Here is a 12,000-nt window from a genome sequence, read left to right as displayed (position 1 = left end):
GTTTGGACCACGAGACCTCTGGAGAGGCACAAGGACAAAGACACAAAAGCAGCCAGCGCTGGCCCCATGCTGACCCTGGTGGCCCAGTGGGAGTTTTGTCAGTGATGAGGCCAGTGGGCTCAGGCTGAAGCCAGTGGGGCCCCCATATGGACATCTTACCCGTGGAGTCTCAGCAGATTGGACAACCCCAGCAAAACTGTATTTGCAGGGACATAATGGAAGGAAGCCTAGATGGCTTTGGGTGGATTTAGGCATTTATGCACGGTAGCCCATCCTGTAAAGGGATTAAAACAAGCAGTTTTTCTTTCTTTCCCTTTTCTCCCTACAGATAGAGAGTGTAAGGACTCTTGTTTTGCAGATAAGCATTGCTTGTGATTCTGGGAGAGGAGTTTCCCAAAGCAGAATGTAGTAACTGAAATGAAATAGAACGAATGCATCAAACCCAAGGTATTTAATAAAATAAAACATCTCTTTCCTCCCTCCCCCCTCCCCAAAAGCTGAGTTAAAAATATGTAGCTATACATTGGTTCAAAAGGAGAGAAAACTCCTTCTTCTGGGGTTACAGAGTATCTCTTCAAAACAATGAAGCCCACTAGACAAATGTATTTGGGGGATTGGATGGAATAGGCCAGGCAAGCTTTCTTTCCTTGGCTTCTCTGTTAAAAGCATCATAGGTGGAGTCTTTGGTGACACTTTTGGCTGTAGCTGGAATATCTGCAATACCAACATGATTTTTTTTTGCTATCCTGGAACTGGTGGTGATGGTGTATGCATTGCTTCTGTAGCATTTCATGGCAGACATGCAAAAAGTTTCTTTCATCCCTCTTCTGAAGTTTGCATTATAGATGGAGTAGAGAGTTGGCTTAGAGGCTGAGGAACTGAAAGAGATCCAAGTGATGGCCAGGAAAAGCAAGGAGCTCTTTCTGTAGTCTGTTTCCTGTGGGTGCCATAACTGTACCATGAAGAAAGGAAGCCAGGACAGGAGAAACATTGAGTTTAACATTAAGAACATCTTGATGGTTTTCACTTTTGTTCTTGGAACAATATTTGTTGTTCTCCTGACAGTCATTCCATCCGTGCCTATTCTCCAAATGTACTTAACGACTTTCTGGTAAAAAAGGATAATGAGGAAGGATGGGATCAAAAACACCAAGAGGAGGTGGATGATACTGTAGGCAGATCCTTGCCAAGAACTGGGGAGAAAAAAGTTGCAGTGGTGGTCGCTGTTGGAGCCGTAGAGAAAACAGGCCGGTGATGCAAACAGAGCACCACAGAACCAAGAGGCCAAGATCATTTTTTTGGCTTTTCCCCTGGACACTTTGAAGCTCAGGGGGTAGACAATGGTGTAGAATCGATCCATGCTGATGGCGAGGAGCACGTAGATCTGGACCCCGGGCGTGAGGTACTGCAGGTACCTGACCAGGCGGCACACGCCGCTGCCCAGCATCCACCGCCCCGAGATCAGCTGCAGCAGCAGGAAGGGCACGCTCCCCACGCTGCTCACGAGGTCTGCACAGGCCATGGACACCACAAAGTAGTTGGTGGTGGACTGTGTCCTCCTGCTCCTGTGGATCACTAAGCAAACGAGGAAATTTCCCAGGACAGAAATCAGCCACAGCGCTCCCCAAGCCACGCAGGCAGCTGCGATTTCCCCCGGCCTCAGCCCATACTCTACCAGAGAGTGGTTCCTGCTGGAGCCGGCTCCTGGGGCTGGAGGTTCTGCCATCCCATAGCCAGCAGGAGGGGTGGAGGCTTTGGGGCTGCTCGTGTTCTGCAGCAGGAGCAAGGTGAGGAGAAGAACAGGACCACTGCTGTTATCCATGACCAAACTCAGCCGCGTCTTTTGCTCAGGCTGCAGACAGAGAGGAGACAAAAGGTTCTCTTGAACAGCTGTGTATGAAAAACCCTTCTTAACCTACAAAAGAATATTCTCAATAGTAGAAATATATACTGTGATTTCTATATTTCTAGGCCAACAGTGAAATACAGCTTCTGGGTTCCCCTGTAGCTGGTGGTATGACAGGCTGTGTCAGGGGGATCCCATCCCATTCCCTGGCTGGTTTGAGGTGGCTGCCAGCCTTTCATGCCCTTTCACGCCCTTTCACTTTTGTTCCTCACAGCCCCACTCCGCATCTGTGTCATGTGCACCATGACCCCAACCCTGCCTTCATGGGGAGGATGAGGAGGGCAGGACCCCTTGGTCAACACAGAGGGTCCCCAGGTAATAAGAGGCCTCATCCCAGAGAAATTTCTGGACTATTACCCTGTATGTCCACAAGCGCTGACCAGACCAGGTTATAGCCCCCTTTTTGTGTGGTTTTCCTTGGAGCAGGATGTCTGTGGTGGGAAGCCCTTCCCTTGGGGCTGGGGTGCTCCCCAAGGAGACTCCCTGGGATTGAGCGCCCTCAAAAACAGCCCCACACCTCTGGAAGAATGACTGTTTTGATTTTGAGTGATCCTTAGAGCCTTGGGGATGAAGAGAGCTGAATTTCTGGGAGCCCCTTCGGTGGGGCATGCACTTTGAGCCATTCTTGTCCGTGGAATAACAATGTCCCCGGGTGACACCAAACCTATCACCTGTCAAACGCCACTGCCTGTGAATTACAGATGGTCTGAGGGTGGTATTGTTCTGTGTGAACTTGTTCTCCTGCACCCTCCTGCAGACACACCACACAATGTGATGGGTGTGGCCTCCTGTTCTATGCCTATATTGCTAGATAGTTTTCAGTGTTGAGTTTAGCCAGATGGTTGGGTTGATCTTAGCCTGTCACAGGGATAAAATGGAAAAATGACTGATCTTATTGGCCGTACAAATGCAAACACCATGTTGCTGTCTGATGTCCTTTCAGTCATCATCTTGACATACAAAGTCTTTTCTATGGGTCTACTGTGAGAATGCTGAACTCCAGAGCCTGATACTGTCCAAGATAAATCTGGATTCAGTTAATGACCAGAAGATCAAAAAGTTCATCCTGGAAGCCAAATGAACAAGCTGAAAAAGCCGCCACCACCATCCTCAGCTTTCCAAGTGATCCAGATTTCCAGGTTTGCTTTCTCATGGGCTTTTTCCAGTGCTTTGCTGATGTACTCTGGCTCAGCATCTACCGTCTTTTATTTTCTCCTTGTCTGCCTACTTAGAGTGAAGCCTGAAAGCACAGAGCCATTGGATGAATTTGGGATTTTGCCCCTTTTGCTGTTTTGCAATGTCTCCTTCAATAATGCAGTGCAAAAAATCATCAGATGTGGAAGAAGAAAAGAAGTAATAATTGCTTGTTGTGGTTATAGAAGATTTTTTTCCCTCTAGGTTTTTAGAGCCTGTGCTTACTGTGACTGTTTGTGTCATGTGAAGGGGCACTGTCAGCAGGTCATACATTGCCCCTTGTCCCCTCTGTTGGGTGCTGCCCAGCCTGGCCTTGCCTTCCCCTCATCCTTGGTTGCCTTCCCTCTTTATTTTCTTAGAGGCTTTGCCTGGCAGATGATTCCTGATTTCTCAGAGGGCTCCTGTGTGTCTTTGCCCACCCTCCTTTGGATGGATCTGCTCCCCTGGAGAAATCCTGCTGTCACCAGCTGTTGGCAGGGCACTTGGGCTGCTGTGTCTGGCAGGGTGGCAGGATGCACTGTCAGTACAACCTGCTAAATTATCTGTTATAATTATCTGTAATAAAATAATATACATGGAGCCTATTAACCACATAGAAAGGAACATTTTGGGAAAATTTTCTTCCTTAATTTCCTTCTTGCTGTGCAGAATTATGTGCCATTTAAAAATAACCAGCTGTACACATTAAGCTTCAGAGAAGAATAATCAGATAAAATGTCTTGACCAATACTGAAGAGCAGTTGAAGTCTGGTTCAAGAATGAAATGGCCTTTCTAAGCTGTTAAAATAGCTAGACTTGCTAACGCTGTTCTCATGATATTTCTCCTTGCAAGCCAAATCTACTCTCTGTGTCTGCTCAGACCTGACACATTTAGGTTTGCAGGTGTGTAAACCCCAAAATAATGACAGGATTGTAGTGTCCAGACAGTCTTCTTTTTTTTTTTTTTTTTTTTTTTCTCCTGCTGCATTCTTGCCTACGAGCCAGCCTACTTACTGTTCCCGGGAGAGCTTGGGTTGGGAACCTGCAAAGACATCTTGGAGAAGACAGGAACTGGGCAGAGAGCAGTGTGTGACCCCAATGGGACAGGAACTGGGCAGAGAGCAGTGTGTGTGACCCCAATGGAGAGCAACCAGAGGGCGTCCAGAGGGAGGAGAATGCCAGGAGGTTCATCCAGCTGCCTTGTGTCACAGCTTTGCTGGCAGAGGAAGCAACAGGAGGGTGGGAAGAGCTGCCCACGTTCTGCACAGGTGGTTCTCTTGTGGTGCTGGTTTCCTCACTGTCACAGGAACAGAGGGGCAGCTAATGCTGAAGTTTTTGATTCTTCTTTGGGAAACTCCCAGGTCATTTAGCGTATTGCCCACAAGGCATGGCTGAAAATAAAGATGCAGTTACAGGGAGTTTAACTAACTTGAGCCTAGTACAGCAGTTACTTGTTTTATTTTTCAAAAAAGTAATATGCCATCTGATTAACCACTGTGCTCTGAGCTTCCTGCATTCCTAGTCATAGATATTTTTTCTTCAAATGGACCAGAAACTAATTTCTTTTATTTTAAATTATCTGTATTCAAGCCTATTTTCCTTATGTGGCACTGAGATCAGGATCATGCCCTGAATCAGTTTGAAGAACCTGAGTGTCTATGGTCCAGCATATATTTTTCTTCAGTGAGCAATTCTGTTTTTTATGAGTCTGTTTTTTATAGTGGAGACTTGAACTTCTGCATTATGAGTAATGCTTCCAAAGGAAACATGACTATAAAATGCTCAGTATAGGCACAACTCTCTATGAGTCTGAGATACAAATAACTGGAGATACCATGGCTTGCTACATTATTTATCCCCATGGCCAATTCCCATGTCTATGTTTGTTACACTGATTGCTGAAATATGGTCTAAGTGTTAGTGAACCATTCAACTTGCAAATATCAGATCCATAAAAACCAGTGATGAGTTCTGTCAAGTCCATTTGCCCTGAAGGTCTGTAAGCAAAAATTTAGAAGCACAGCAAGTAAAAATTACGTAAAGCAAGTAGGTGAGGCCTAATTACATTTTTAATTAACAAGAAATGCTTCTATTAACTTCCCTTTAAATCAATATAATACTGACCTGAATGGCTGCTTTCCAGTAATTATGAATCTTCATGGATTCAGCAGTGCCAAAAAATCTCATTTTGTCTTTCAAGCATTTTAGAGTGGGAATCCTTTTAAAACTGGTAAGATAATTTCTGTATTTCTGTTTAAAACCTACTTTTTTGTGCGTTAGCTTTGGAAAAGAAAGAGCATGAGAGATGACTCATAATCATTGAAGAGGGATTTCCTGGTGCCACAGTTCCATTTTACTGACCTTAATTTGCAGTTTGGAAACCAAATAGCTCCATTTTCAGCTGATAGCTCTCCAAAACAGATCTGTTACTTAGAGATTAACTGTTTGAGCCACAAGAACTTAATAAAATCACTGCCACGTATACTTGGCTGCTGCACAAAGCCCATATGGGATAGTCACTGTGTGTTTGCATTTTCACTGTCCTGTCTAAAAATGCAGTGCCCATTGCAATTTGGAAGTGCAAAAGCTAATAAGATTCACAAAGGAATGTGGTAAATGGGTTTTTAAAAATGCTTAATCAAAAGAAAAAGCATTTTTTTCCCCAACTATTGTTTTTCAGGACTAGAAATGCAGCTAAATAAGCAGATCACCGTACATTACTTAAGCACTAGCAGAGGGGCTTTTTTATTCAACATATTTTACCTCCCTGCATCATAGCTGCAAAACACCAGGCGAGCATTGGCCCAGCAAATTATTTCAGAAGTATTAAGCTGGTCATTTACTCCATAAACTTCCCTCTCTGGAGAGGAAAAGCTGCCAGACTGGAAGAGAAATGCTTCGCCTAACTGAGTGCAATCAACATGAGGAGTGATGGAATCAGAGTGGGGGAGGGGGCTTTTGTCTGGCTGTGACACGCTGGAAGGTGACATCCACCCTGTCTAAATTCAGTTGAGCTGCCCTGTGTGTGCATTGTGCCAGTGTAGAAATCCCTTTGAAGAAGAGCTCAGTGTTTCATCCTCTCTCTGTCCTCGCTGTGCAGAGATGACTGCTGTGCATATTGAGGCCATTTAGTCCTGCTTGCAGTGGAGGAATGCGGATGCACATGCTTCTGTAAGCACACAGTTTCCCTGCCGGTCCTTTCCTCTGCTCTGGTGCTCATAAAAATGCTCAGCTCTTTGTCCTGCATTTCTATTCTCTGGCCAGCTCTCCTGAGCAAAGCCTGAAAACCTCTCGAGGTGGTGTGTTCCTCCTCACTCTCTGCGTTCCAGTGTGTGGGGATAGGAGCTATCTGCCCTTATTTTATCAGAATAACACGTTTTGAGTGCAGTGAAGCCTTTGAGATCCGTGCCCACAGCTCACATGCTGATGCCTGCTCTCTAGCTTCATCCATCTGGTGGAAATCCCTGTCCTGCATCATGGATAACCGTGACTGGAAGCATGGATTGGCTCATGAATGGAGCTCTCACTGCTGGTGTGGATGTGGCTCAGCTGATGGCAAAAGCTTCTGAGCTGAACTGATAGAGTGAGCTGATCTCTGTTTTTGCATATTACATCAGGATCTGAGGGCCTAGCCTGTACTGAGGGCTAAGGTCATGGGAGCAGGAAATATGGATGGAATCAAATAAAAGAAGGAAATGCTCTAATTTTCAGCACATCTAAAGAATATCTGCTGTACACTGGAGGAAATTCAGGGCACCCAGGCAGACTCTTAGCCATTGGCCTTCTTTGACTCTTCACGTCCTTTTCTGATTGTTTTAACAAGGTATTAAAACTGAGGACAAGGATATAAAACTGTAACAGCTGCTGGGATTGGAATCAATTTTTATTTCTTGTACTGTCTGCTTGGGGAAGAATCCTTTTTCAGCTTCGTCCTGAAGTAAGGACTGAGACATGCAGTAGCTAACTGGAACAAGAACAGGGTCCATCTATTCCTTCTGGGGCTGTCAGCTCACACCTGGAGTAACCACTGTGACCTGGAGCACTGGGTTTAGGGCAATTCCACGAGGTATGACTTTGACGAGCAAGCAGGATTCAAACCTGTACACGAGTCACTGCATTTTGGCTGAGTCTCCTTCATAGATATTTCCATCTCCTGAAGTTCGTTGTGGTTTTAAACGTTCTGGGAGCAATGGCTTTTCCCTGCATCTGGAGGCAATGAATTTTTCTCATGTATTTACTGGGGGTTGAGACTGATCTAGAGGAAGTCACTGTAGCTCTATTAACCTGGGGTAAGTTGCTAAAACCCAGTAATTATTCATGCACCTAAACCCTGAGGTGTTTATTCTCTGTTGGCACTGAGAAGGAGCCCTTACTGTAACTGCAGATTCCACTGACACCCAACATCATGCTCTGGTCCAGGTACAGGCAGTGGTAAAATATGAGCAGATTTGTGCTCAGTGTTACGCAGCTGGACACCCTCACCTCCTCAGGGGGCACCACACTGTTTACAGGTACACAATGGTTGCAAGTCTCTTCTTTGAGCTGTAACTCTTGACCCAAAAGGACAGCCCCGCAGTTTTAAGTATTTCTGGGCTTTATTTTTTCCTCCTGCTGCTGGGATTAGTATGTAAAACTCCAGATTAGCCCTAAATGTCTAAAAATTATTATCTAAAAATACGGCAGAACCCAGATCTGTGCCCAATGTGACTGTGGGGGCACGAAAAAGTGGGAGCAAGCAGAAGGAGGACTGACCTAATTTCCAACTCTGCTGTCACAACAGCTTCAACCTACAGGAATTGTCCAAGAAGAGTGTAGAGAACCTTGAAATACTGCTTTGGAGGCTTTTTGTCCTCCCTAATGGGGATTGAGCCTGGGCATGGCTAGGCTGTACCCTTTCCCGATTCAGAGGCAAAAACATTGATGCTCTCTCCCACACTCTTACATTAATTTTTGGCAACACCAGGCCCTGCCCACAGCACAGCACATTCTTGTGCTTGATGTGAGGAACACGGTGCTTACCAGGGCTGCTTTGCTATGGTGGGTGTTGACAGATAAGAGGTGGTGAATCTCATGCCTGGCTGGTTTCTCTGCCCATCTCTTGGAAATTCTCACCCTCTCCCCCACAGGGAAAATGCACCAGCAGCTACAGCAAGGACTTTGGCAGCTTTAGCTCGCCCTCTCACCAGCAGGAAACATAAGTTCTCCCCCTAGGAGAATCTCAGGAGTTTTTGTTTTACTGTTGGTTTTGCATGAAAAGGTTATGCAGAAAGGAATTCTTGACAGGACATCTTGTGGAAACTGCTTTCTTGTCACACAAGACACTAATGTGGCAACAGGATTTTTGCATGGTGTGAACATCTGTGCTGGGGTGTGAGAGTTCTTGTCTCATGGCTCTTGACCCCTCTTGGAAACATGGAGCTGGTGCTCACAGGCCATGAGTCCCTGTGCCAGATACGGTGACAGTGAGTGGGGTGGCAGTGCTGCCTTATAACCAGACATGCCTGAGATGTTTCCAGGAGGACTTATCTGTAGGAATAAGAGGTGCAGACCTGCATGAGCAGCAGAACGACATTCACACGGGCCTCTGCCAGAGGATGCAGCCATTAGTGAGAGCATTTCAGTCTTCCTATACCAGCTTGGCTGGAGATGCTGGTGGGGGGCTGAAGGCCATGCACAGCCTGAAGCGGGGTTGGAAATGCCTGATGTGGACATAACTGTGGGAAGGGAGTCTCTCTGCTGGGCAAGGCTCAGGGAGAATAAAGAAGCCACTGAGGCAAGGTGTCAGCCTGCTGGTAGCCCCTGATCTGGAGATGCCTTTGTGGACAGAGTGCCAGATGCAAGAACTGTGTGTGCTGCCTGCCAGAGGGAAAATCTAAGGAAAGATGGAAACTGCTGGAATGCAGAAACCCCAAACACACAAGGGCTGCGTCATGTTTTGGTGCTGGGAGGACTGGTGGGGAGGGTGAGCCGGCTCCACCTGAGGATGTTGGGGGTTTGTTCAGCACTGTCTGGCTGAAATTGCTCTCTGTTAAACACCTGAGAGAGGGTGCCCGGTGGGGCTGCAAAGGAAAATGCAGATGGAGGTCAAATGGTGTGACCCAGGTTTGGGAATTGCACTCACAGTTCTGCAAACAGAGGGCACACAGGGGAGCTGCGGGGGAGTGAGAGTCTGCAAGCTCTTACTTTGAGACAAGGAGCACAACTCCCCAAATGTGTCTAAGGTGTAAAGATTCCTCCCCTTACTGAGTCACCTGAGACCAGAATGCTTAAAATAAATCAGAAATCAAGCTTACTCATTAATCAATTTTCCAAAAAAATCCATATTTAGACACCCAAATAAGCTTTTAAGGATGCTTCTGGGTTGGCAACCAGTTTTTCTGCAAACCAAGCCACTTGTTTAAGTGGTTAAGAGTGACTTTAAAACAAACCTTCAAGAACCACATCTGAGAACCTTTGCGAGAAAGAACTCGCTATGAATCCTGCCTCAAACAGACAAATGGCCTTTTGAAAGCAGAAGGCAGCTTTACTTCCTTACTTCCCCATTGCTCTGTGGAGCCAACATACTGTTTGACATGCTGGAAGCCAGCTGGGTAAATGAGAAATTTTGCTATGCATTCTTAGAGAGTCTGTGCCTGAATTAACTAAACCAGAACAGCCCTCTTGCCTGTGCTGGTATGGATAAGCAAAGATTGCCCTGCCCGTGGGGTTTCCCTGAGTAGCTGCCCCAAGGCACCCACACAGATAAAGGCAGGCAGCACTTTCAGAAAGGATGATTTCAAATTAATAACTGAAAAATAAAAAAGCAGCTGTTCTATAGCAATAACATGAGGAAGGAAGAAGCTGTTTGAATGCATTTGGAGACAGAAAAAACCAGATGAGCGGATCAGTCTGCTCCATTGCTGTAAAGTAATTTTCTGTTTTCACTGAACTGATGATGTCAGGAGATTGTTTCAAACAAATAAGTAACATAATTGAAAGATAATGAATATAGGTAGAGAGATTATAGATTTGTCCAGAAAATATAGGGAGTTATTCTGCAGTAATTCTACACACCCCCTGCTTTCAGCAGAATAAGCCTAAAATTCAAGCCCCACAGAACATTTTCTCCTGAGGAATGAGTCCTCCTGGCTAATCCCCAAGTGATTTAAATGCACATAAGTAAATACACATAAGATAAATTGCTGGAAAAGATCATGTCGTTTGCCTCCTCAGGGAGAATTACTCCTTTAGCTACAGCAGCTCTCAGCGCAGCCCCTGTGCATCCACATACCTGCTCCAAAGCATAATCCCAGAGGCGCTGGTCTCCTCCGTGCTCTGCTGGTTATCCCAAGTGAAGCCACGCCTGGGAAGGTGCCGGTCATGCTGGGAACCCCGGGGTACCTCCGGCTCTGCAGCTGCCTCTGCTGTTCGCAAAGCAGCCGGAGGGGAGGGACGGGATATTCCACCCCTCTCCTTCACCGGAGGAAAAAAATGACGTTTCGCAGGGGTGGCCGCTGCCCAGCTCCTCTCTGGGATGTCATGTGGGATGCGGATCATGCGGCCGCCCCCCGGCAGGTCCCGGGCGCTGCTCCCGCCCCGTCGGGGCCGTCAGCACCGCGGACAGCGCCGGGCGCGGCGCCCCGGGGACAGCGGGGGGACATTGGGGGGACATTGGGGGGACATTGGGGGACACCGGGGGACACAAGAGGGACATTGAGGGACACCGGGGGGACACCGGGAGGGCCCCGGGGCTGGGCCGCCCCCGGCCCGCGGCGGGGCCCGGCTGCCGGCGCTGACGTGCCGGTTGCCATGGCGAGCGCGGCGGCTGGAGAGGATGCTTTTCTCCCACGATGGTCGCCATGGGACCCCGCCGATTGAAAGGAACGGAGCGAATGAATAAGAGGAGGGAGGTGGAGAGAATATTTAACTAGTTTCCTCCGGGAATTTGTGCCTTTCTTTTTTTTTTTTTTTTTTTTGATTCCCGTGCGGATACTGAAACTCAGAACTCAGACAGCCTGGTCTCCGTTCCCCTGCTTTGCCCCAGATTTAAAATTCGGCCCCTTTTTTTATTTTATGGGGAATGGCAGCAACACCATTTCCTTATGTTCTCTGTCACACACACTTTATTAAGCAAGCTGGAATAATAGCAATATTCCCCAAATCTTAATCACTCGTCTCTTACAAACGTTTTTCCCTCAGAATTGCAATGACTCCATAAATTGTATTACACTGAAAGTTTAAGGAAGGAAGGGATCATTTTAGTCCTGACAAACTTTCTGCCTGTGAACTAAGCAAGAAATATGCTTGGAGAATGGATTTTTACTATTTTGGGATTTCTGAGTTGAAATGCATTGATAAACTGAACCAACAAAGGGTGGGTATTTTCCTTTGTTTTCCTTCGTTTCTCAGTGGAGAACGCCAAGTATATTTTTATAATTTTTTTTTTTTTACTAGTTGTCTTTAATGGAGAAAAAGTGGAGTTTTTTATTGAAAAATACAGTCAAGGAAGAAACAATCAATGTGCTTTTTCCTCACTAATAGCCACAGTATAGTTCAGTTTCCTGTATTTTACACTTTTAAGTTACATTACTAACAGTGGAGTGGGCACACTGGGGATCAGGTCAGACACACAGAATAATAGACTAGGCTAGAAATAGATAAGGTATGGAAAGATTTTTTTGACTGAATGACATGGAGAGTGTCAGCAAAAATTGTCTGTTCATCTTCCAGTGGAAGAACTTGGAAGGCAGCATCAGATGAAGGAACCTGGTTCAGAACACAAAGAAAGGAAGCAGAGAGGGCAAGAATCCCCCAGTGTGAATTATGCCACTAAAGGGTAGCCCACCAAGAGCAGGGCTTTTTGTTTTGTTGTTTGCTGTTTTCACCTGTTTAAATCCCAACAGTGCTTCAGAGAGTAATGAGATATTCCCCACAGCTGAGCT

General features: G+C 46.3%; 1 protein-coding gene across 1 annotated transcript; it reads right to left on the bottom strand.

Annotated features, from left to right (window-relative positions):
• Positions 1 to 432: 432 nt before the first annotated feature.
• Positions 433 to 10,788, bottom strand: LOC106854927 (putative G protein-coupled receptor 19). The gene is made up of 2 exons (XM_014879146.2): positions 10,350 to 10,788; positions 433 to 1,852 (listed from the first exon to the last, which is right to left on the bottom strand). The coding sequence occupies exon 2, from the start codon at positions 1,820 to 1,822 to the stop codon at positions 593 to 595; it is 1,230 nt and encodes a 409-aa protein (XP_014734632.2). The 5' UTR covers positions 1,823 to 1,852; positions 10,350 to 10,788; the 3' UTR covers positions 433 to 592.
• Between the last annotated feature and the right edge of the window lie 1,212 nt (positions 10,789 to 12,000).

The sequence above is a fragment of the Sturnus vulgaris genome, chromosome 5 (assembly GCF_052056855.1).
Source record: "Sturnus vulgaris isolate bStuVul1 chromosome 5, bStuVul1.hap1, whole genome shotgun sequence".
In the NCBI taxonomy this organism is placed as follows: Eukaryota; Metazoa; Chordata; class Aves; order Passeriformes; family Sturnidae; genus Sturnus; species Sturnus vulgaris.
The sequence above is the reverse complement of the archived record's forward strand: the minus strand, read 5'-3'. Positions and strand labels throughout refer to the sequence as shown.

Bases quoted from the DNA above. Each gene is read 5' to 3' on its own strand.
- LOC106854927 (XM_014879146.2), bottom strand. From the start codon at position 1,822: ATGGATAACAGCAGTGGTCCTGTTCTTCTCCTCACCTTGCTCCTGCTG.